Source organism: Staurois parvus, unplaced genomic scaffold, assembly GCF_062004578.1.
Source record: "Staurois parvus isolate SC_StPar_1 unplaced genomic scaffold, SC_StPar_1.0 ptg000442l, whole genome shotgun sequence".
Taxonomy (NCBI): domain Eukaryota; kingdom Metazoa; phylum Chordata; class Amphibia; order Anura; family Ranidae; genus Staurois; species Staurois parvus.
Window position 1 is genome coordinate 685,280 of NW_028318238.1, and position 21,946 is coordinate 707,225.

General features: G+C 43.7%; 1 protein-coding gene across 1 annotated transcript in view; it reads right to left on the reverse strand.

Annotated features, from left to right (window-relative positions):
- LOC149453981 (uromodulin-like) overlaps positions 1-21,946 on the reverse strand; it is an 83,383-nt gene that overhangs the window by 35,494 nt on the left and 25,943 nt on the right. Inside the window, exons 7-8 of the mRNA XM_089687967.1 lie at positions 10,398-10,575; positions 4,016-4,195 (exon numbers count right to left, since the gene is read on the reverse strand). Coding sequence (XP_089544093.1) covers positions 4,016-4,195; positions 10,398-10,575 — 358 coding nt within the window. The remainder of the gene's footprint in view (positions 1-4,015; positions 4,196-10,397; positions 10,576-21,946) is intronic.

Below are 21,946 nucleotides of genomic sequence, written 5' to 3' on the forward strand. Positions count from 1 at the left end.
CTGGGACATTTACTCCATACAGCTGTTTCAACCGCTGTATGGAGGGAATGTCATGGAACTGTCAGAGTCCCAGAACTGTCATTAATAGTCTATTTCTGACAGTTCCATGACATTCCCTCCATACAGCGGTTGAAACAGCTGTATGGAGTGAATGTCCCAGAACTGTCAGAAATAGACTATTTATGACAGTTCTGGGACATTCACTCCATACAGCGGTTGAAACATTGTATCTATTTTTTTCCATAAATGACATTCTGCAGATACACTTAGAGGAGCGCTGCAGATACACTTTTTGCCGGCTTGGAATTATTCTTATTTTCATCCTACTTCTTCTTTTTCTTCTTATGAGGATGAGGATGAGGATGAAGAAGAAGAAGTAGGATGAAAATAAGATTAATTCCAAGCTGGCAAAAAGTGTATCTGCAGCGCTCCTCTAAGTGTATTTGCAGAATGTCATTTATGGAAAAAAATAGATACAATGTTTCAACCGCTGTATGGAGTGAATGTCCCAGAACTGCCATAAATAGTCTATTTCTGACAGTTCTGGGACATTCACTCCATACAGCTGTTTCAACCGCTGTATGGAGGGAATGTCATAGAACTGTCAGAAATAGACTATTAATGACAGTTCTGGGACTGTCCTTCCATACAGCGGTTGAAACATTGTATGTATTTGTTTCCATAAATGGATCCATTTATGGAAACAAATAGATACAATGTTTCAACCGCTGTATGGAAGGACAGTCCCAGAACTGTCATTAATAGTCTATTTCTGACAGTTCTATGACATTCCCTCCATACAGCGGTTGAAACAGCTGTATGGAGTGAATGTCCCAGAACTGTCAGAAATAGACTATTTATGACAGTTCTGGGACTGTCCTTCCATACAGCGGTTGAAACATTGTATGTATTTGTTTCCATAAATGGATCCATTTATGGAAACAAATACATACAATGTTTCAACCGCTGTATGGAAGGACAGTCCCAGAACTGTCATTAATAGTCTATTTCTGACAGTTCCATGACATTCCCTCCATACAGCGGTTGAAACAGCTGTATGGAGTGATTGTCCCAGAACTGTCAGAAATAGTCTATTTCTGACAGTTCTGGGACATTCACTCCATACAGCTGTTTCAACCGCTGTATGGAGGGAATGTCATGGAACTGTCAGAAATAGACTATTAATGACAGTTCTGGGACTGTCCTTCCATACAGCGGTTGAAACATTGTATGTATTTGTTTCCATAAATGGATCCATTTATGGAAACAAATACATACAATGTTTCAACCGCTGTATGGAAGGACAGTCCCAGAACTGTCATTAATAGTCTATTTCTGACAGTTCTATGACATTCCCTCCATACAGCGGTTGAAACAGCTGTATGGAGTGAATGTCCCAGAACTGTCAGAAATAGACTATTTATGACAGTTCTGGGACTGTCCTTCCATACAGCGGTTGAAACATTGTATCTATTTTTTTCCATAAATGACATTCTGCAAATACACTTAGAGGAGCGCTGCAGATACACTTTTTGCCGGCTTGGAATTAATCTTATTTTCATCCTACTTCTTCTTCTTCATCCTCATCCTCATAAGAAGAAAAAGAAGAAGTAGGATGAAAATAAGAATAATTCCAAGCCGGCAAAAAGTGTATCTGCAGCGCTCCTCTAAGTGTATCTGCAGAATGTCATTTATGGAAACAAATAGATACAATGTTTCAACCGCTGTATGGAAGGACAGTCCCAGAACTGTCATTAATAGTCTATTTCTGACAGTTCTATGACATTCCCTCCATACAGCGGTTGAAACAGCTGTATGGAGTGAATGTCCCAGAACTGTCAGAAATAGACTATTTATGACAGTTCTGGGACATTCCCTCCATACAGCGGTTTCCGGCAAAAAGTGTATGTGCAGAGTTCCTCTATTCTGCAGATACACTTAGAGGAGCTCTGCAGATACACTTAGAGGAGCTCTGCACATACACTTTTTGCCGGCTTGGAATTATTCTTATTTTCATCCTACTTCTTCTTCTTCTTCTTCTTCTTCTTCATCCTCATCCTCATCCTCTTCTTCTGAGGATGAGGATGAGGATGAAGAAGAAGAAGAAGAAGAAGAAGTAGGATGAAAATAAGATTAATTCCAAGCCGGCAAAAAGTGTATGTGCAGAGCTCCTCTAAGTGTATCTGCAGAGCTCCTCTAAGTGTATCTGCAGAATAGAGGAACTCTGCACATACACTTTTTGCCGGCTTGCAATTATTCTTATTTTCATCCTACTTCTTCTTCTTCTTCTTCTTCTTCTTCATCCTCTTCTTCTTCTTCTGAGGATGAGGATAAAGAAGAAGAAGAAGAAGAAGAAGTAGGATGAAAATAAGATTAATTCCAAACAGGCAAAAAGTGTATGTGCAGAGCTCCTCTAAGTGTATCTGCAGAATAGAGGAACTCTGCACATACACTTTTTGCCGGCTTGGAATTATTCTTATTTTCATCCTACTGCTTCTTCTTCTTCTTCATCCTCATCCTCATCCTCAGAAGAAGAGGATGAGGATGAGGATGAAGAAGAAGAAGAAGAAGAAGAAGTAGGATGAAAAGAAGAATAATTCCAAGCCGGCAAAAAGTGTATGTGCAGAGTTCCTCTATTTCTGACAGTTCTCTCACAGCTTCTTCACATGTACAGCGGTTGAAACATCTGTATCCTAAATGGAAACTAATAGATACAAATTGTATCTATTAGTTTCCATTTAGGATACAGATGTTTCAACCGCTGTACATGTGAAGAAGCTGTGAGAGAACTGTCAGAAATAGAGGAACTCTGCACATACACTTTTTGCCGGCTTGGAATTATTCTTATTTTCATCCTTCTTCTTCTTCTTCTTCATCCTCATCCTCATCCTCTTCTTCTGAGGATGAGGATGAAGAAGAAGAAGAAGTAGGATGAAAAGAAGAATAATTCCAAGCCGGCAAAAAGTGTATGTGCAGAGTTCCTCTATTTCTGACAGTTCTCTCACAGCTTCTTCACATGAACAGTGGTTGAAACATCTGTATCCTAAATGTAAACTAATAGATACAATGTTTCAACCGCTAAACATGTGTTCCTTCTGTCAGAGAACTGTCAGAAATAGCGGAGCTCACTGCAGGGACACTTTTGCCGGCTGATCGGGAAATGTTCGATTCGCGCACCCGAAGTAGGCAAAATTTCGGTTTCGCCGCGAATCGAATATTTCCTGAAATTCGACTCGAATTCCGGTTCGCCTGGTTCGATTCGCTCATCTCTAAATATAACCTCCAATGGTACTGGTTAAATGCTCCATATAGAGAGTTATAGGATACTTTATTATAGAGAAAGGTCAATAACAACAATAAATTGGTAGAACATCGTTCATCACCTTGCTAAAAATTGATTGTGAAGTTCCTGACAGTTCTACATAAGACAGCGGGTCAAAGAATTTTTAATAAATTGGGACACAGTCTGGATAACGAAAAAAAAAAAAAACAAGCAAGAGCCTGTGAGTTTCTTACACATTAACAATGCAGTGATGCTTTAAGAGGGTACTCCAAAAAAAAAAGAAAAATCTGTTTAATTTTGTACAACAATTTAAAAGAGAGCCTGTGCTGCCTTAACTGTAGCTAACTGCTGTAAATGGTTGATTTTCTATCTTCTATTCTAGCCTACCACAACAATCTCCATACATCGCCTTCTCTCTCAACCGCCATGGGGAGAGATGAACTCTAAGAGGGGGCTCCCTTTCATACCAGAATGGAAAGTACATTTTGCAACATCACAGCAAAAAGATTGGCTCAATGGAGGTCACTTGGCTCCTAGAAGACATTTTGGTGTCCGAACTGCCAAAAAACACAACAAAATCCAGATTCATATGTACCTGAATTTAATATATCCATGAAATCTGACCTGAATTTAACATTATCCAAATATCAGGACTGACTCTATTAGACAAGTCATAGGAGGGGACCTGTCAAAATCAGGATTATTTATTTAGACCGATATGATAGAACTTACCAGTAAATCCCAATATTTGAACAAAAAGTGATGAATACCCTTGAGCGTTCAGAATCCAGGATCCCGCAGCTGGACTTTTTACCAAATGGGAATTTAGAATAGCAACATCATAGAAGTAACGGTAGAAGACGTAATAGCTATAATAATATTGTGGATTTTTTTCAAATGTAAATGTGTGTCCTAAAATTAAAAAAAAGGATAAATAGATACAATTCAAATACACATATACATTGAAAACAAAGTTAACCACTTGCCCTCCAGAGGATTTACCCCCCTTCCTGACCAGGCCATTTTTTGCGATAGAGCTGCGTTACTTTAACTGACAATTGCGCTGTAATGCAACGCTGCACCCAAATTTATGTCCTTTTTTCCCACAAATAGAGATTTCTTTCGGTGGTATTTGATCGCCTCTGTGTTTTTTATTTTTTGCGCTATAAACAAAAAGACCCCAACAATTTAGGGTAAAATTTATTCTACTACATGTCTTTGCTAAAAAAAATCCCAATACGTGTAAATTAATTGATTTAAGTGAAAGTTATAACGTTTACAAATGGCTGGGTTTTTTTTTTTTCTACTAGTTATGGCGGTGATCAGCGACTCATAGCGGGACTGCGGCGGCCATTCTGACACTGGGGGGGGGGGGGAACTGACTAACTATCACTGACATCCCCAGTGACACCAATACAGTGATCAGTGCTAATAAAAAGCACTGACACTGTACTAGTGACACTGGGCAGGAAGGTGTTAACATCTGGGCAATCAAAAGGTTAACTGTGTGCTGTGTTAGTGCTTTCAACTGTAAGCACACTGCTATGCAGAGCCATACAAAGCAGTGTGCAGGAGCTGACAGGGGAGAGATCTGTAGTGTTTACATACAGTTCTCTTCTCCCCCGACGGTATTACTCAGTGATCACTGGGTGCTGGTGATTAATCACCGTCCGGGACCTAGTGATTGACAGCCAAGGCCACGAATGGTGGTGCGGGTAGGGTGTGCACGCGGTCCGTGTGTGCCCACTACCTGGAAATGCAAAACCACATATACAGACCTCAACTATGAGAGACAAAATGAGAAAAAAAATCCAGACAATCACATTGGCTGATTTGGAAAGAATTTATTTGCAAATTATGGTGGAAAATAAGTATTTGGTCAATATCAAAAGTTCATCTCAATACTTTGTTATATATCCTTTGTTGGCAATGACAGAGGTCAAACGTTTCCTGTAAGTCTTCACAAGGTTGGTACACACTGTTGCTGGTATGTTGGCCTATTCCTCCATGCAGATCTCCTCAAGAGCAGTGATGTTTTGGGGCTGTCGCTGGGCAACACGGACTTTTAACTCTCTCCAAAGGTTTTCTATGGGGTTAAGATCTGGAGACTGGCTAGGCCACTCCAGGACCTTGAAATGCTTTTTAACGAAGCCACTCCTTCGTTGCCCGGGCGGTATGTTTGGAATCATTGTCATGTTGGAAGACCCAGCCACGTTTCATCTTCAATGCCCTTGCTGATGGAAGGAGGTTTGCACTCAAAATCTCACGATACATGGCCCCATTCATTCTGTCCTGTACATGGATCAGTCGTCCTGGTCCCTTTGCAGAGAAACCGCCCCAAAGCATGATGTTGCCACCCCCATGCTTCACAGTAGGTATGGTGTTCTTTGGATGCAACTCAGCATTCTCTCTCCTCCAAACATGACGAGTTGTGTTTCTACCAAACAGTTCTATTTTGGTTTCATCTGACCATATGACATTCTCCCAATCCTCTTCTGGATCATCCAAATGCTCTCTAGCAAACTTCAGATGGGCCCGGACATGTACTGGCTTAAGCAGGGGGACACGTCTGGCACTGCAGGATCTGAGTCCCTGGCGGCGTAGTGTGTTACTAATGGTAGCCTTTGTTACGTTGGTCCCAGCTCTCTGCAGGTCATTCACTAGGTCCCCCCCGTGTGGTCCTGGGATTTTTGCTCACTGTTCTTGTGATCATTTTGACCCCACGGGGTGAGATCTTGCGTGGAGCCCCAGATCGAGGGAGATTATCAGTGGTCTTGTATGTCTTCCATTTTCTAATTATTGCTCCCACAGATGATTTGTTCACACCAAGCTGCTTGCCTATTGCAGATTTAGTCTTCCCAGCCTGGTGCAGGTCTACAATTTTGTTTCTGGTGTCCTTCTACAGGTCTTTGGTCTTCACCATAGTGGAGTTTGTAGTGTGACTGTTTGAGGTTGTGGACAGGTGTCTTTTATACTGATAACAAGTTCAAACTGGTGCTATTGATACAGGTAATGAGTGCAGGACAGAGGAGCCTCTTAAAGAAGAAGGTGCAGGTCTGTGAGAGCCAGAAATCTTGCTTGTTTGTAGGTGACCAAATACTTATTTTACACCATAATTTGCAAATAAATTCTTTCCAAATCAATCAATGTGATTGTCTGGATTTTGTTTCTCATTTTGTCTCTCATAGTTGAGGTCTACCTATGATGCCAATTACAGGCCTCTCTCATCTTTTTAAGTGGGAGAACTTGCACAATTGGTGGCTGACTAAATACTTTTTTGCCCCACTGTAGAAGCAATGATCTATATATTGTTTGCTGTGTATCAGAAGGGTCTGTGCAGTTAATGTATTTTAACAGAGATGAACCCACCAGACAAAATGATAAACTGGACATGGACTAAGGCTCCTTTTTGATTTCCAAACATTTTGCACTCATTTTAGACCAGGATATGGAGAAAGGGCAGGGGTTTTAATAGATCCAGAGCATCCCTAGGTACCTGTATTGAAATGTTTTGGGGTTTGCAGAATTGTATTATTATTATTATATAGGATTTTTATAGCACCAATCGTTTACACAGCGCTTTACAACATAAGGGCAGACAGTACAATTACAATACAATTTAATACAGGAGGAATCAGAAGGCCCTGCTCAAGTTTACAATCTAAGAGGGAGGGTCAAGGTAATAACTGTGGGGGATAGGCTTATGGAGAAAATGCATTTAAAGATATTGGGTAGGGGCAGAGTAGTCCTCTGTGAAGAGATGAGTTTAAAAGTGAATAGAGTAGGAGATGTTCAGACAGACTTTGGTAGGGAGTTCCATAGGATGGGAGAGGCTCTCAAGAAGTCCTGGAACCAGGCATAGGAGGTGGTGACAAGGGAACTAGAGAGCAGGAGGTCTTGGGAGGAAAGAAGAGAAGGGTTTGGTTGATATTTTAAGACAAGGTTAGTGATGTAGCTGGGGGCTGAGTTGTGGATGGCTTTGTTGTTGTTAGTATCTTTAATTGAATTTGTTGGGTGAGTCAAAGCCAATGGAGGGATTGGCAGAAAGAGGTAGCAGATACTGAACGGTTGCTAAGGTGGATGAGTCTGGCAGCAGCATTCATGATGGACTGAAGGAGGGATAGCCTATGTAAATGTTAGCCAATGAGGAGGGGGTTGTAGTAGTCGAGGTGGGAGATGACCAAAGAGTGAAGCTTGTCGTATCATTGTTTAGGAAGGGGTGTATTTTAGAGATGTTGTGGAGGTTGAGGCAGCAAGACTTGGACAGTGATTGGATGTGGGGCCAACAGGGATAGCTCAGAGTCCAGGATTACACCTAGCACCTTGGCAGGCGGGGACAGGTTGATAGTTGAGCCACTCAGCTTGACGTAGAAGACAGGGGAAGGGGCATGTGAGAGAGGAAATATTATGAGCTCGGTTTTGGATAGTTTGAGTTTCAGGGAGTGGTGTGACATCCAGTCTCATATGTCTGTCAGTAAATTAGTGATGTGTGAGGAGACTGAGTGTGAGCGGAGAGGTAGAGAGATAGATTTGGGTATCATCAGCATTGAAATGGTATTGAAAGCCATGGGAGTGAGGAAGTATAGATTGAGAATAGGAGAGGTCCAAGAACAGAACCTTGGGAAACCCCGACGGAGAAAGGTAGAGGAGAAGAGGAAGCAGAGTTGTAAGTGACACTGAAGGTGTGGTGAGATAGGTAGGATGAGAACCTGTGAAGACCTGGCCATGAACGCCTATAACAACTCGCTGTCAACCGCCCTTGCCTCGCTAGCGCCTTTAACCACACAAAACATCAGACCCCGACCGCTCCAGCCCTGGCAGACTGATCACACCAAAACTCTCAAACGGCGCAGTCGTGCGCTGGGGCGACTATGGCGCAAAACCAGATCCCAACTAGCATTCACCCGCTATAAATCTGCCTTCCATACCTACACCTCCTCCCTCCACGCTGCCAAAGAAGCCTACTTCCTGACCCTCATCAAGTCCCTCTCCTCCAATCCTCGCCAGCTCTTCTCCACCTTCAACTCTCTACTCTCCCCGCCCCCACCTCCACCCAGCACCTCACTCACCGCCCTTGAGATTGCCGACCTCCTCCACTCTTCCTACCACTCCATCCCCCACAGCTATTTCCTCCTATACCACTATCCCCTCCCTCCTAGATTGTAAGCTCCAAGGAGCAGGGCCCTCGAACCCCTTGTGTATTGCATTGTATTGTTATTGTACTGTCGCATGTTCTGTCTCCCATTGTAATGTACAGTGCTGAGCAAACTGTTGGCGCTTTATAAATACTGTATAATAATAATAATAATAAGAGTACAGTCACAAAGACCAAAGGAGTAGAGTTTTTTGGAGGAAGAGGGAGTGGTCTACTCTGTCAAAGGTAGCAGAGAGGTCTAGTAGTAGGAGTACAGAATAATGTCCATTGGTTTTAGTTGTTAGTAGAACATTTGTGAGTTTAAGGAGAGCAGTTTCTGTAGAGGGTTGAGGGTGAAATCCGGGCTGAAGGGGATCAATTAGGTCATTCTCAGTGAGATAGTCGGTTGTAGACCAGACGTTCAAGGAGTTTGGTGGAAAAGGGGAGCAAGGAGATGGAGCATAAGTTGTTAAGTCTTTTTTCCCTTTGCCTGCTCCACAATTGAGCTTTAAAGTGGAAATTCACCCATAAGGGGAAATTCCACTTTTCTGCCTCCTCCTCCTTTCCTCTATCACTTTTGGATAATTTCTTTTGGGGGGGGGGGGGGGTAGCAGGTACTTAGTTTTGATAGGCACTCGCTCCCACTTGCCTAGGCAATCTGTGCAGGAAGTTCCCCCATCTTTGCCTACAGCCTCCTGGAACATGTCACAGGTCCGAGGAGGCTGTGGGTCCATTCACAACACGCAGTGTGACTCATGCATGCACAGTGGGAAGCCAGGAGTCACAGCCACCTTAGCCACATTAGACATGGCAGCGCAGAGAATCTGAAGACAGGTGAAGATCTGGACAGGTGAGGAAAAGTACATAGTTACATAGTTTGGCTGAAAAAAGACAAAAGTCCATCCAGTTCAACCATTAAAAAAAAAGGTTATAATCCTACACTCACAGTTGATCCAGAGGAAGGCAAAATAAATTCAGCAAAGCATGATCCAATTTGCACCTGCAGGAAAAAAAATTCCTTCCTGAATCGACATGTGCCTGGCCCAAAGTGTCCTTTTATTAAAAGTTGGCAGGTAGAACATTTGTAGCTGCTGACTTTTATTTAATTTTTTTTTCGGTGAGGGGGGCTGAAGATCTTCTTTAAGTGCTTTTTCTAATTCCTTTCACTTTCTAGTTCCAATCTAGAAAACCAGGGCACCGAAAAGCATCTACAACATGATTGCAACAATTTAATCTTTGTGTGATACTTGGTATTATCACAGTCACATTCAATATACAGGATGTTAAAGGTGATGAGGCCCCACTATGGAACCAAACTGTGGTCAGAAGTGGCATCCATTAAATATAAAAGTGTTTCCGTTATACTGTCAGTCTACTCCAGGCTAAAGCAAAGCACACAAATCCCATACATTAATGTACACTTTTCCCTGATAAAGTGACCACTAAAGAACCATAGAACATATTAAATGTGTGTTTTAACTTGTTTTTATGATCAATAAATACTGACCTTCCTGAATAATCCATTTGGAAGCATTTTTTTAATTTTTGCATCTCTCTACAAGTCTATGGTAATGCAAAACCTGCTTGATGAAGTTAAATGTAGGTCAGAAGAAGGTTAATTGCAGGTCAAATCCACCTGTCACTGATTTCTGAAAGGTTCACAGAAGTATTTCAAACTGATTTCAATGTGACACCATCAACACAAGCTCAAAGCCCATCAACGAAGGCGCTTAGAATGAATTGGATCCAGGGTCACTAATGCATAAAATATGTTCACATCTCAGGTTTCTGGAGAACCAAGAAGAGATGAATTCCCTTTTACTAAGTTTGGGTTTGACTTTAAAATAAAGTGAAACCCGCTGACAGGACTCTTTCTGTGAATTTAGACATCAGTTTTATCCTCTCACAATTGCTGGGAATGATGCAGTACTGTATATGCATTCAGAAATTCTTACTGTAAATTTACAGTCAGGAACGTACCATTTGGATCAGAAAAATTAAGAGTGAATGTTTCATCTCCTGTTATCAGTAAATTTGTTACGGAAGTTGTAACGTTAAACAGGTCAGTATAATTGTCAGTGGCATTTTTGTAGACATTCAGGATGCGCACAGATGAATTTAGAGGTTTAGACAACAATAATTCCAATGAGTGCAATACCTGCCAAAAAATAAGAGAGAAAACATTTTATTCAAAACAAGCATATAAAATGTATAAAGGAATACATTTATGGGCACAAACCCTCCGATATCATTGAAACCCACATTTATTTCCCATATACACCCAGATATAGCAGTCTATCTCAGTATATCAAAGGCTAAAGATAACATTGAGCCATGATATTTGGTGATTTGTCCTACAGGAATTGGTCTAGTGGTCACTACTTTAATATCTCTTAGTTAGCCTTGACCATAGTGCACAACATACTGACCTGGGAACCAAAAAGGAGCCCTGGGTTGGGTGTTCTTGCAGTCTGAATCGGGTGTGATATGGCAGGCTCTCATTATCAGTGAAACACTATGAGACTCTCACTGAGCAAACATTGAGCTTTTACAGAATATATCAGTTCCCAGTTTCATCTAATGAGGTTTAAGAGAGAAAAAAGCAGGATCATTCCCTTTTTGAAACGCCGGCCTCTGCAAGATTTTCTAAATTTATTATATGGCCGCTGTTACATTTGTTGGCACCTTCTACTTTGAGTCAGTGAATGTTTTGAAAAGAAAAATCATCAATACTTAGGATAAGCTTCTGGTTCAGTCTAAACCCTCAAACTGAATTCTGGCTGTTCAAGGGGTTTGGCAAACAGCAAAGCTAAATGGGTGTTGGCCATGTTGAACCTCTGGATGCAGTGGGAAGTGGTACATTTAGTAATACCGCATCTAAATGTGCAAGCATCTTAACAACCAGTGACATATCCACACCTGGCCCATTCTGTTGTCAGCCTGCGATTTCTGGTTGACAGTTGAATGCAAACAAAGGGTTGAGGATAGCGTAAAACAAACATCTACATGTGCCAGCATCCTAGCAACCAGTGTCATATCCTCACCTGGCCCATTCAACTGTTAGCCTAGGATTCCTGGCTGAAAACGGAATGTAAACAAAGGGGTGAGAATAGTGTAAAAAAAAATTCATACCAGAACCTTTAGATTTGGTATGGATTTTAAGGGGAAACCTAAAGTTACATAGTCTGGCTTAAAAAAGACAAAAGTCCATCCAGTTCAACCATAGAAATAAAAAAAGTTGTAATCCTATACCCACAGTTGATCCAGAAGAAGGCAAAAAACCCAGCAAAGCATGCTCCTGCTGGGAAAAAAAATTCCTTCCTGATCCCCTGAGAGGCAATCGGATATTCCCTGGATCAATTTTACCTATAAATGTTAGTATCCAGTTATATTCTGTGTATCTAAGAAAGAATCCAGGCATTTTTTGAAGCAATCCACTGAGCTGGCCAGAAGCAACTCTTGAGGGAGTCTATACCACATTTTCACAGCTCTCACTGTGAAGAAACCTTTCTGTGTTTGGAGATTAAATCTCTTTTCCTCCAGATGTAAAGAGTGCCCCCTTGTCCTCTGTGATGACCTCAGGGTGAATAACTCTACACCGAGTTCATTATATGAACCACTGATGTATTTATACATGTTGATCATAACCCCCCCCCCCCCCCCTTAATCTCCTCTTCTCAAGAGAGAATAAAGCAATGAAAAATAACTGGCCCTTTAAAAACTTTGTGACCTCCTCTTCTCAATAGAGAATAAATTCAGTTCCTCTAATCTTTCCTCTTAGCTGAGCTCCTCCATGCTTCTTATCAGTTTGGTTGCCCTTCTCTGTACTTTCTCCAGTTCCCCAATGTTCTTTTTGTAAATTGGAGTCTATACCTCTTTTAATACAAGAGAGGATTTTGCTCACTTTAGAAGCCGCAGTTTGTAATTGCATGCCATTATTACTTGCTTCCATACAGGGCACTTTTACCCCCTTCCTGCCCAGGCCAATTTCCAGGTTTCAGCGCTCTCACACTTTGAATGACAATTGCGCAGTCATACAACTTTGTACCCAAACTAAATTTTTATAATTTTCTTCACACAACTAGAGCTTTCTTTTGGTGGTATTTAATCACCGCTGGGGTTTTTATTTTTTGCTAAATTAACAAAAAAAGACCAAACATTTTGAAAAAAAACCCACGTTTTTCTTTGTTTCTGTTATAAAAGTTTGCAAATAAATAATTGTTCTTCATAAATTTATACCAAAATGTATTCTACTACATGTCTTTGATGAAAAAAACCCAAATAAGTATTTATTATTTAGTCTGTAGGAAAGTTATAGAGTTCACAAACTATGGGATATATCTGAAAATTGATCAATCCTGAAGTACTGACAACCAATCTAATTTCTTGAGGTCCAAGAATGTCAGAACAGTACAGATATCCCCCAAATGTCAGAACAGTACAGATATCCCCTAAATGACTCCTTTTAGCAAAGTAGATGGTCCAACATATTTCGTAACAGGCATAACTAGTTTTTTGAAGTTGTAATTTTTTTGTCATAATTTTTCTGAAATGAAGAAATAAAAAAAAATATTTTGACTATTTTTTTTTTACATACTGTCACCAGTGCAGTACAGTGTCGTCATATAACTGGCATGGCAGTGATCAGGGACACTGACTGGTGACAGTATTAAAAAAAATTGATAATTCTTTTTAATTTTTTTATTATTTATTACATTGTTTTCTCTTTTTTTAAGATTTTTTTTTCATATTTCACTATGACCAAAGTAGTATAATGTTACCATAGAAACATTGTACTACTTTGGGGAAGTGATCTATTTTTTTTCTTTTTACACAATTTGCTTATAGCAAAGAATTACTTTGCTATAAGCAAGCATTTACCTGAATGAAATCGATTCATTCAGGATTTTTTTTTTCTTAACTGTGATTTGGCCACAGCTAATCACATGACACAGCTGGGCTGTGATTGGCCCATTTGGCCCAGCTTGTGCATGTGATCGCTGTGACCAATTACAGCTAGCCACACTTGTATATAATGGATGGCATGAAAGGAAGCCATCCATTGTATACAGCTGTAATGTGACCTGCTGTGATTGGTCACAGCAGGTCACATGGTACTGGCAAAGGGGCCGGTACACAGATCTGTCATCGGCCATGTCTGAGGTACACGACCGGTGACATATCACGCCGCTGCGCGGCTCTGCGGGCAGGCAAACTGTGCATGCCAGAAAGGACGCCATATGGCGTCCACCCGGAGGGACGAGCTGCTCGCCCGGCCGCCATCTGGCTATAGACCGGGCAGCAACTGGTTAAGCTTGTGATCTACCAGAACGCCCAGATCCTTCTCCACTATTGATTCCCCCAGTTGTACCCCCCCCTAGTATGTATGATGCATGCATATACTTAACCCCCAAGTGCATAACCTTACATTTATCAACATTAAATTTCATTTGCCACATAGTTGCCCAATTAAACAGAGAATTGAGGTCGGCTTGTAAGTTGGAGACATCCTGTAAGGACGTTATTCCACTGCACATCTTGGTGTCATCTGCAAAGACTGAAATGGGATGTTCAATCTCAGACCCTATATCGTTTATAAATATATTAAAAAGTAAGGGTCCCAACACTGAACCTTGGGGTACACCACTGATGACCCTAAACCATTCAGAGTATGAATCATTTACCAATGCTCTCTGAATACGATCTTTTAGCCAGTTTTCTATCCATTTACATATGGATTTTTCCAAATCTGTAGACTTTACCTTACAGATTAGCAATGTGGGGGGAACTGTGTCAAACGATTTTGCAAAATCCAAGTATACCACGTCCACCGCCACCCCTCTGTCCAAGTATACCACGTCCACCGCCACCCATCTGTCCAAGTATACCATGTCCACCGCCACCCCTCTGTCCAAGGTTTTGCTCACCTCCTCATAAAAAGAAATCAGATTTGTTTGACAACTTCTGTCTTTTATGAATCCATGCTGTCTGTTGCCTAAAATATTTTTTTACAGCAAGAACTCATCTAAGTGGTCTTTTTATTAAGCTCTCCAGTATCTTCCCAACTATAAGTTAAACTAACAGGTCTGTAATTTTGAACCCTTTTTAAATATAGGCACCTCATTGGCCTTACGCCAATCCAGTGGTACTATGCCAGTCATTAAAGAGTCCCTAAAGGTTAGAAACAATGGCTTTGAAATGACAGAGCTTAATTCTTTAAGGACCCGTTGGTGTATGCCATCTGGTCCAGCTGCTTTATTCACCTTTATTCTGTCTAAATATTTTTGGATCCTATCAATTGGACCATATGGAGCTGTGTCAATACCATGCCCATTATGGTCAAGAGCTCCCCCATGCTCCTTTGTATATACAGAAATGTATTAAATACATTTGCCTTCTCTTTGTCCCCAGTCTCTCACTCTAGATTATTCTGTAAAGGGCCTACATGCTCGGACCGGACCTTTTTACTGCTAATATATTTGAAGAATGTTTTGGGGTTGGTCCTGCTATCTTTTGCAATCTGTTGTTCGTTTTCAATTTTTGCAGCCTTTATTTCCTTTTTGCATTTTCTGTTATATTTTTTGTAATGTTTAAACTCCATTTTTATATTGAATAAAAGCTCTTTTCTTATTATTTATAGCCTTTTTAACTTTGGCCGTAAGCCACATAGGTTTGATTTTCAGCCTTTTAAACTTGTCCATGGGAATATATTTTGCAGTGTGTTCACATACAGTCTTTTTAAAGAACTCCCATTTCTGTGTTCATCAATGCCAATATTCCCTCCCAGTCTAAGTCTTGGAGAGCAGCTCTCAGCCTTGGAAAATTACCTCTCTTGAAATTGAGCGGTTTTATTTTTCCTGTATGTGCTTGCTGTTTACAGCTAACAATAAATTAAATCATGTTATGGTCACTGCTACCCAGATGTTCTTTTATATGAACATTCTTAATAAGCTCTGCATGGTTTGATATTACCAGGTCCAGCAGAGCATCATTCCTAGTAGGGGCCTCTATGAACTGTACCAAAAAATTGTCCTGTAGTAGGTTTAAAGATTTTTGCCCTTTAACTGTTCCTGCAGTACCATTACTCCAGTCAATTTCCGGGTAGTAAAATCTCCCATTATTATCACTGTCCCAGCAATTGCAATCTGTGCAAGGAGCTGAGTCTCCACCTCCTCATTAACACTGGGAGGCCTATAACAAACTCCAATGATTACCTTTGTAGTATGCACCCCCATGTGTAGTTCCACCCATAATACTTCAGCCTCATCACACTCTCCATCAACTACGTCCTCATTCACACTCACTCTGAGATCACTTCTCACATAGAGACATACACCACCACCTTTCCTATTTATCCTGTCTCTCCGAAAGAAAACATAGCCAGGAATATTAATGGCCCGGTCATGCAAAGAATGAAGCCAAGATTCAGCAATACCAATTAAATCATAGCTCTCTTCATGCAATAAAGCTTCCAACTCACCTATTTTGCTTGGCAGACTTCTGGCATTAGTGAACAAACTTTAATCGATTGACACTAGAGATGAGCGAATCGAAGTAGGCGAAGTGGAATTCGAGTCGAATATTGGAAAATTTTCGATTCGCGCCGAATCCGAAAAATAGCCTACTTCGGACGCGCGAATCGAAATTTTTCCTAAAATGGCGGCGGACATGTGCGGCGACGGAGCGGGGATGTCTGGGAAGGCGCACAGACAAGGCGCGCTGACCCATAATGCATTCCTTAATGACATGTGATCGCATTAGCCAATCAGCAGCCAGGCAGCCAGCACTGTGTAATGGTCGAGCTATAAATAGCGGCCATTTTAGAATTCTTCATTTGCCTCCAGTCATTCAAGAGAGGCAGACCGCTCTGTATTAGGGACAGAGTTAGGGCCACAGAAACGTTACTTGGGGACAGAGAAACGTTACTTAGGGACAGAGAAGCATTACTCAGGGACACAGAATTGTTAATGAGGGCCACAGAATCGTTACTTAGGGCCAAAGAAACGCTAGTTAGGGCCACAGAATTGTTACTCAGGGACAGACAGAATTGTTACTGAGTGCCAGAGAATTGTTACTTAGGGCCACAGAAACGTTAGTTAGGGCCACAGAATTGTTACTCAGGGACAGACACAGAATTGTTACTGAGGGCCACAGAACTGTTACTTAGGGCCACAGAAACGTTATTAGGGCCACAGAATTGTTACTCAGGGACAGACAGAATTGTTACTGAGTGCCAGAGAATTGTTACTTAGGGCCACAGAAACGTTAGTTAGGGCCACAGAATTTTTACTCAGGGACAGACACAGAATTGTTACTGAGGGCCACAGAACTGTTACTTAGGGCCACAGAAACGTTAGTTAGGGCCACAGAATTGTTACTCAGGGACAGACAGAATTGTTACTGAGTGCCAGAGAATTGTTACTTAGGGCCACAGAAACGTTAGTTAGGGCCACAGAATTGTTACTCAGGGACAGACACAGAATTGTTACTGAGGGCCACAGAACTGTTACTTAGGGCCACAGAAACGTTAGTTAGGGCCACAGAATTGTTACTCAGGGACAGACACAGAATTGTTACTGAGGGCCACAGAATTGTTACTTAGGGCCACAGAAACGTTACTCAGGGACACAGAATTGTTACTGAGGGTCACAGAACTGTTACTTAGGGCCACAGAAACGTTAGTTAGGGCCACAGAATTGTTACTCGGACAGACACAGAACTGTTACTGAGGGCCACAGAATTGTTACTGAGGGCCACAGAACCGTTACTTAGGGCCACAGAATTGTTACTCAGGGACACAGAATTGTTACTGAGGGCCACAGAACCGTTACTTAAGGACACAGAATTGTTACTCAGGGACAGACACAGAATTGTTACTTAGGGCCACAGAATTGTTACTGAGGGCCACAGAACCGTTACTTAGGGCCACAGAATTGTTACTCAGGGACACAGAATTGTTACTGAGGGCCACAGAACCGTTACTTAGGGCCACAGAATTGTTACTCAGGGACACAGAATTGTTACTTAGGGCCACAGAAACGTTACTCAGGGACACAGAATTGTTACTGAGGGCCACAGAACTGTTACTTAGGGCCACAGAAACGTTAGTTAGGGACACAGAATTGTTACTCAGGGACAGACACAGAATTGTTACTGAGGGACACAGAATTGTTACTTAGGGCCACAGATACGTTACTCAGGGACACAGAATTGTTACTCAGGGACAGACACAGAATTGTTACTGAGGGCCACAGAACTGTTACTTAGGGCCACAGAAACGTTAGTTAGGGCCACAGAATTGTTACTCAGGGACAGACACAGAATTGTTACTGAGGGCCACAGAATTGTTACTTAGGGCCACAGAAACGTTACTCAGGGACACAGAATTGTTACTGAGGGTCACAGAACTGTTACTTAGGGCCACAGAAACGTTAGTTAGGGCCACAGAATTGTTACTCGGACAGACACAGAACTGTTACTGAGGGCCACAGAATTGTTACTGAGGGCCACAGAACCGTTACTTAGGGCCACAGAATTGTTACTCAGGGACACAGAATTGTTACTGAGGGCCACAGAACCGTTACTTAAGGACACAGAATTGTTACTCAGGGACAGACACAGAATTGTTACTTAGGGCCACAGAATTGTTACTGAGGGCCACAGAACCGTTACTTAGGGCCACAGAATTGTTACTCAGGGACACAGAATTGTTACTGAGGGCCACAGAACCGTTACTTAGGGCCACAGAATTGTTACTCAGGGACACAGAATTGTTACTTAGGGCCACAGAAACGTTACTCAGGGACACAGAATTGTTACTGAGGGCCACAGAACTGTTACTTAGGGCCACAGAAACGTTAGTTAGGGACACAGAATTGTTACTCAGGGACAGACACAGAATTGTTACTGAGGGCCACAGAATTGTTACTTAGGGCCACAGATACGTTACTCAGGGACACAGAATTGTTACTGAGGGCCACAGAACCGTTACTTAGGGCCACAGAATTGTTACTCAGGGACAGACACAGAATTGTTACTCAGGGACACAGAATTGTTACTGAGGGCCACAGAACCTTTACTTAGGGCCACAGAAACGTTACTCAGGGAAAGACACAGAATTCTTACTCAGGGACAGACACAGAATTGTTACTCAGGGACACAGAATTGTTACTGAGGGACACAGAATTGTTACTGAGGGCCACAGAATTGTTACTCAGGGACACAGAATTGTTACTGAGGGACACAGAATTGATACTGAGGGACACAGAATTGTTACTGAGGGACACAGAATTGTTACTCAGGGACAGACACAGAATTGTTACTGAGGGCCACAGAACTGTTACTTAGGGCCACAGAACTGTTACTTAGGGCCACAGAAACGTTACTCAGGGACACAGAATTGTTACTCAGGGACACAGAATCGTTTAATTAAAGAGTATGTCAGACAACATGCAGAGGAGTGGCAGAGGAGGCAATGTTTTAGGAGCGAGCAGACGTGGCAGCAGAGGAAGGGGTCGAGGCAGCACTATTCGCAGCCAGAGGCTAGTGCTCCCGGTGTCATCCAGTACAGTGAGGAAGAGCTAACAGAGGGCGGTCAGGAACGGGGGGAGACATCCGCCTCTTCAGCAGCCAGGCGAAGAAGTAGTGGCGAGGAGAGTGGCTCGGTAGCCGGTGTAGAGACAGGTCTGTCTCCTGACCCACACGCAGCCGAGGGGGCTAGTAGTGAGGCGGAGACCCTAATTGATGATGATGAGGCTGATCGCACTTGGCAGCCTCGTCGTCATCAGGCTATTGCTTCCGCATCATCAGGAGAAGAGGGTGGCAGCTTGGCAGCGAGCAAAACAGTCGGTGGGTTGTCTCCATCGCCACACTCTGCCATGTGCCACTTTCAGGTCTCCTCACACACTGCTGGTGTGTTGAATTTTTTGACATAGGGTGCTGGCAGATTACGGGCCTCCCATAGCTGCTGCCAGGCCCCTAATCTGCCATGGGCCCCTATATACCGCCTCCTCATGCTGCTGCCAGGTCCAGAGTCTGTCATGGGTCCCTGTACGCCCTCCCATTGCTGCTGTCTCCATCGCCACACTCTGCCATGTGCCACTTTCAGGTCTCCTCACACTGCTGGTGGGTTCCATTTTGTCATAGGGTGCTGGCAGATTACGGGCCTCCTATAGCTGCTGCCAGGCCCCTAATCTGCCATAGGCCCCTATATACCGCCTCCTCATGCTGCTGCCAGGTCCAGAGTCTGTCATGGGTCCCTGTACGGCCTCCCATTGCTGCTGTCTCCATCGCCACACTCTGCCATGTGCCACTTTCAGGTCTCCTCACACTGCTGGTGGGTTCCATTTTGTCATAGGGTGCTGGCAGATTACGGGCCTCCTATAGCTGCTGCCAGGCCCCTAATCTGCCATAGGCCCCTATATACCGCATCCTCATGCTGCTGCCAGGTCCAGAGTCTGTCATGGATCCCTGTACGGCCTCCCATTGCTGCTGTCTCCATCGCCACACTCTGCCATGTGCCACTTTCAGGTCTCCTCACACACTGCTGGTGTGTTCAGTTTTTTGACATAGGGTGCTGGCAGATTACGGGCCTCCCATAGCTGCTGCCAGGCCCCCAATCTGCCATAGGCCCCTATATACCGCCTCCTCATGCTGCTGCCAAGTCCAGAGTCTCTCATGGGTCCCTGTACGGCCTCCCATTGCTGCTGTCTCCATCGCCACACTCTGCCATGTGCCACTTTCAGGTCTCCTCACACACTGCTGGTGTGTTGAATTTTTTGACATAGGGTGCTGGCAGATTACGGGCCTCCTATAGCTGCTGCCAGGCCCCTAATCTGCCATAGGCCCCTATATACCGCCTCCTCATGCTGCTGCCAGGTCCAGAGTCTGCCATGGGTCCCTGTACGGCCTCCCATTGCTGCTGTCTCCATCGCCACACTCTGCCATGTGCCACTTTCAGGTCTCCTCACACACTGCTGGTGTGTTGAATTTTTTGACATAGGGTGCTGGCAGATTACGGGCCTCCCATAGCTGCTGCCAGGCCCCTAATCTGCCATGGGCCCCTATATACCGCCTCCTCATGCTGCTGCCAAGTCCAGAGTCTGTCATGGGTCCCTGTACGGCCTCCCATTGCTGCTGTCTCCATCGCCACACTCTGCCATGTGCCACTTTCAGGTCTCCTCACACTGCTGGTGGGTTCCATTTTGTCATAGGGTGCTGGCAGATTACGGGCCTCCTATAACTGCTGCCAGGCCCCTAATCTGCCATAGGCCCCTATATACCACCTCCTCATGCTGCTGCCAGGTCCAGAGTCTGTCATGGGTCCCTGTACGGCCTCCCATTGCTGCTGTCTCCATCGCCACACTCTGCCATGTGCCACTTTCAGGTCTCCTCACACTGCTGGTGGGTTCCATTTTGTCATAGGGTGCTGGCAGATTACGGGCCTCCTATAGCTGCTGCCAGGCCCCTAATCTGCCATAGGCCCCTATATACCGCCTCCTCATGCTGCTGCCAGGTCCAGAGTCTGTCATGGGTCCCTGTACGGCCTCCCATTGCTGCTGTCTCCATCGCCACACTCTGCCATGTGCCACTTTCAGGTCTCCTCACACACTGCTGGTGTGTTCAGTTTTTTGACATAGGGTGCTGGCAGATTACGGGCCTCCCATAGCTGCTGCCAGGCCCCTAATCTGCCATAGGCCCCTATATACCGCCTCCTCATGCTGCTGCCAAGTCCAGAGTCTGTCATGGGTCCCTGTACGGCCTCCCATTGCTCCTGTCTCCATCGCCACACTCTGCCATGTGCCACTTTCAGGTCTCCTCACACACTGCTGGTGTGTTGAATTTTTTGACATAGGGTGCTGGCAGATTACGGGCCTCCCATAGCTGCTGCCAGGCCCCTAATCTGCCATGGGCCCCTATACCGCCTCCTCATGCTGCTGCCAGGTCCAGGCGAACGTAGTCACACAGGGGAGGAACTTCTCAGTGTAATGAACAGAGAAATCGACAGATGGCTGTCTCCGCGCAAACTGAAAATCGGAACCATGTTGACCGACAACGGAAAGAACATGGTGCATGCTCTGCGTCAAGTAAGGTTGTGCCATGCGCCATGTATGGCTCACGTGTTCAATCTGGTTGTCAAGCGGTTCCTAAAATCCACCATCCCACTGCAAGACATCCTTAAAATGTCACGTAAACTTTGCATGCATTTCAGCCATTCCTACACCGCAAAGCACACCCTCCTTGAGCTGCAGCGGCAGAACGGAATTGCACAGCATCGCCTGATCTGCGACGTTGCAACAAGGTGGAATTCAACCCTACACATGTTAGACCGCCTTTACGAACAGCGAAAGGCCATCACCGATTTCCTGATGTTACAAGCGGATAAAGGTACTCCCCTGTGTAACTTCGATGTCAGCCATTGGCAGCTCATGCGTGACACCTGCCGCTTGCTCAGGCCCTTTGAGGAGGCCACGCTATTCGTGAGTCGGCAGGACTATGGGATGAACGACGTCATTCCTCTGTTGCACGTC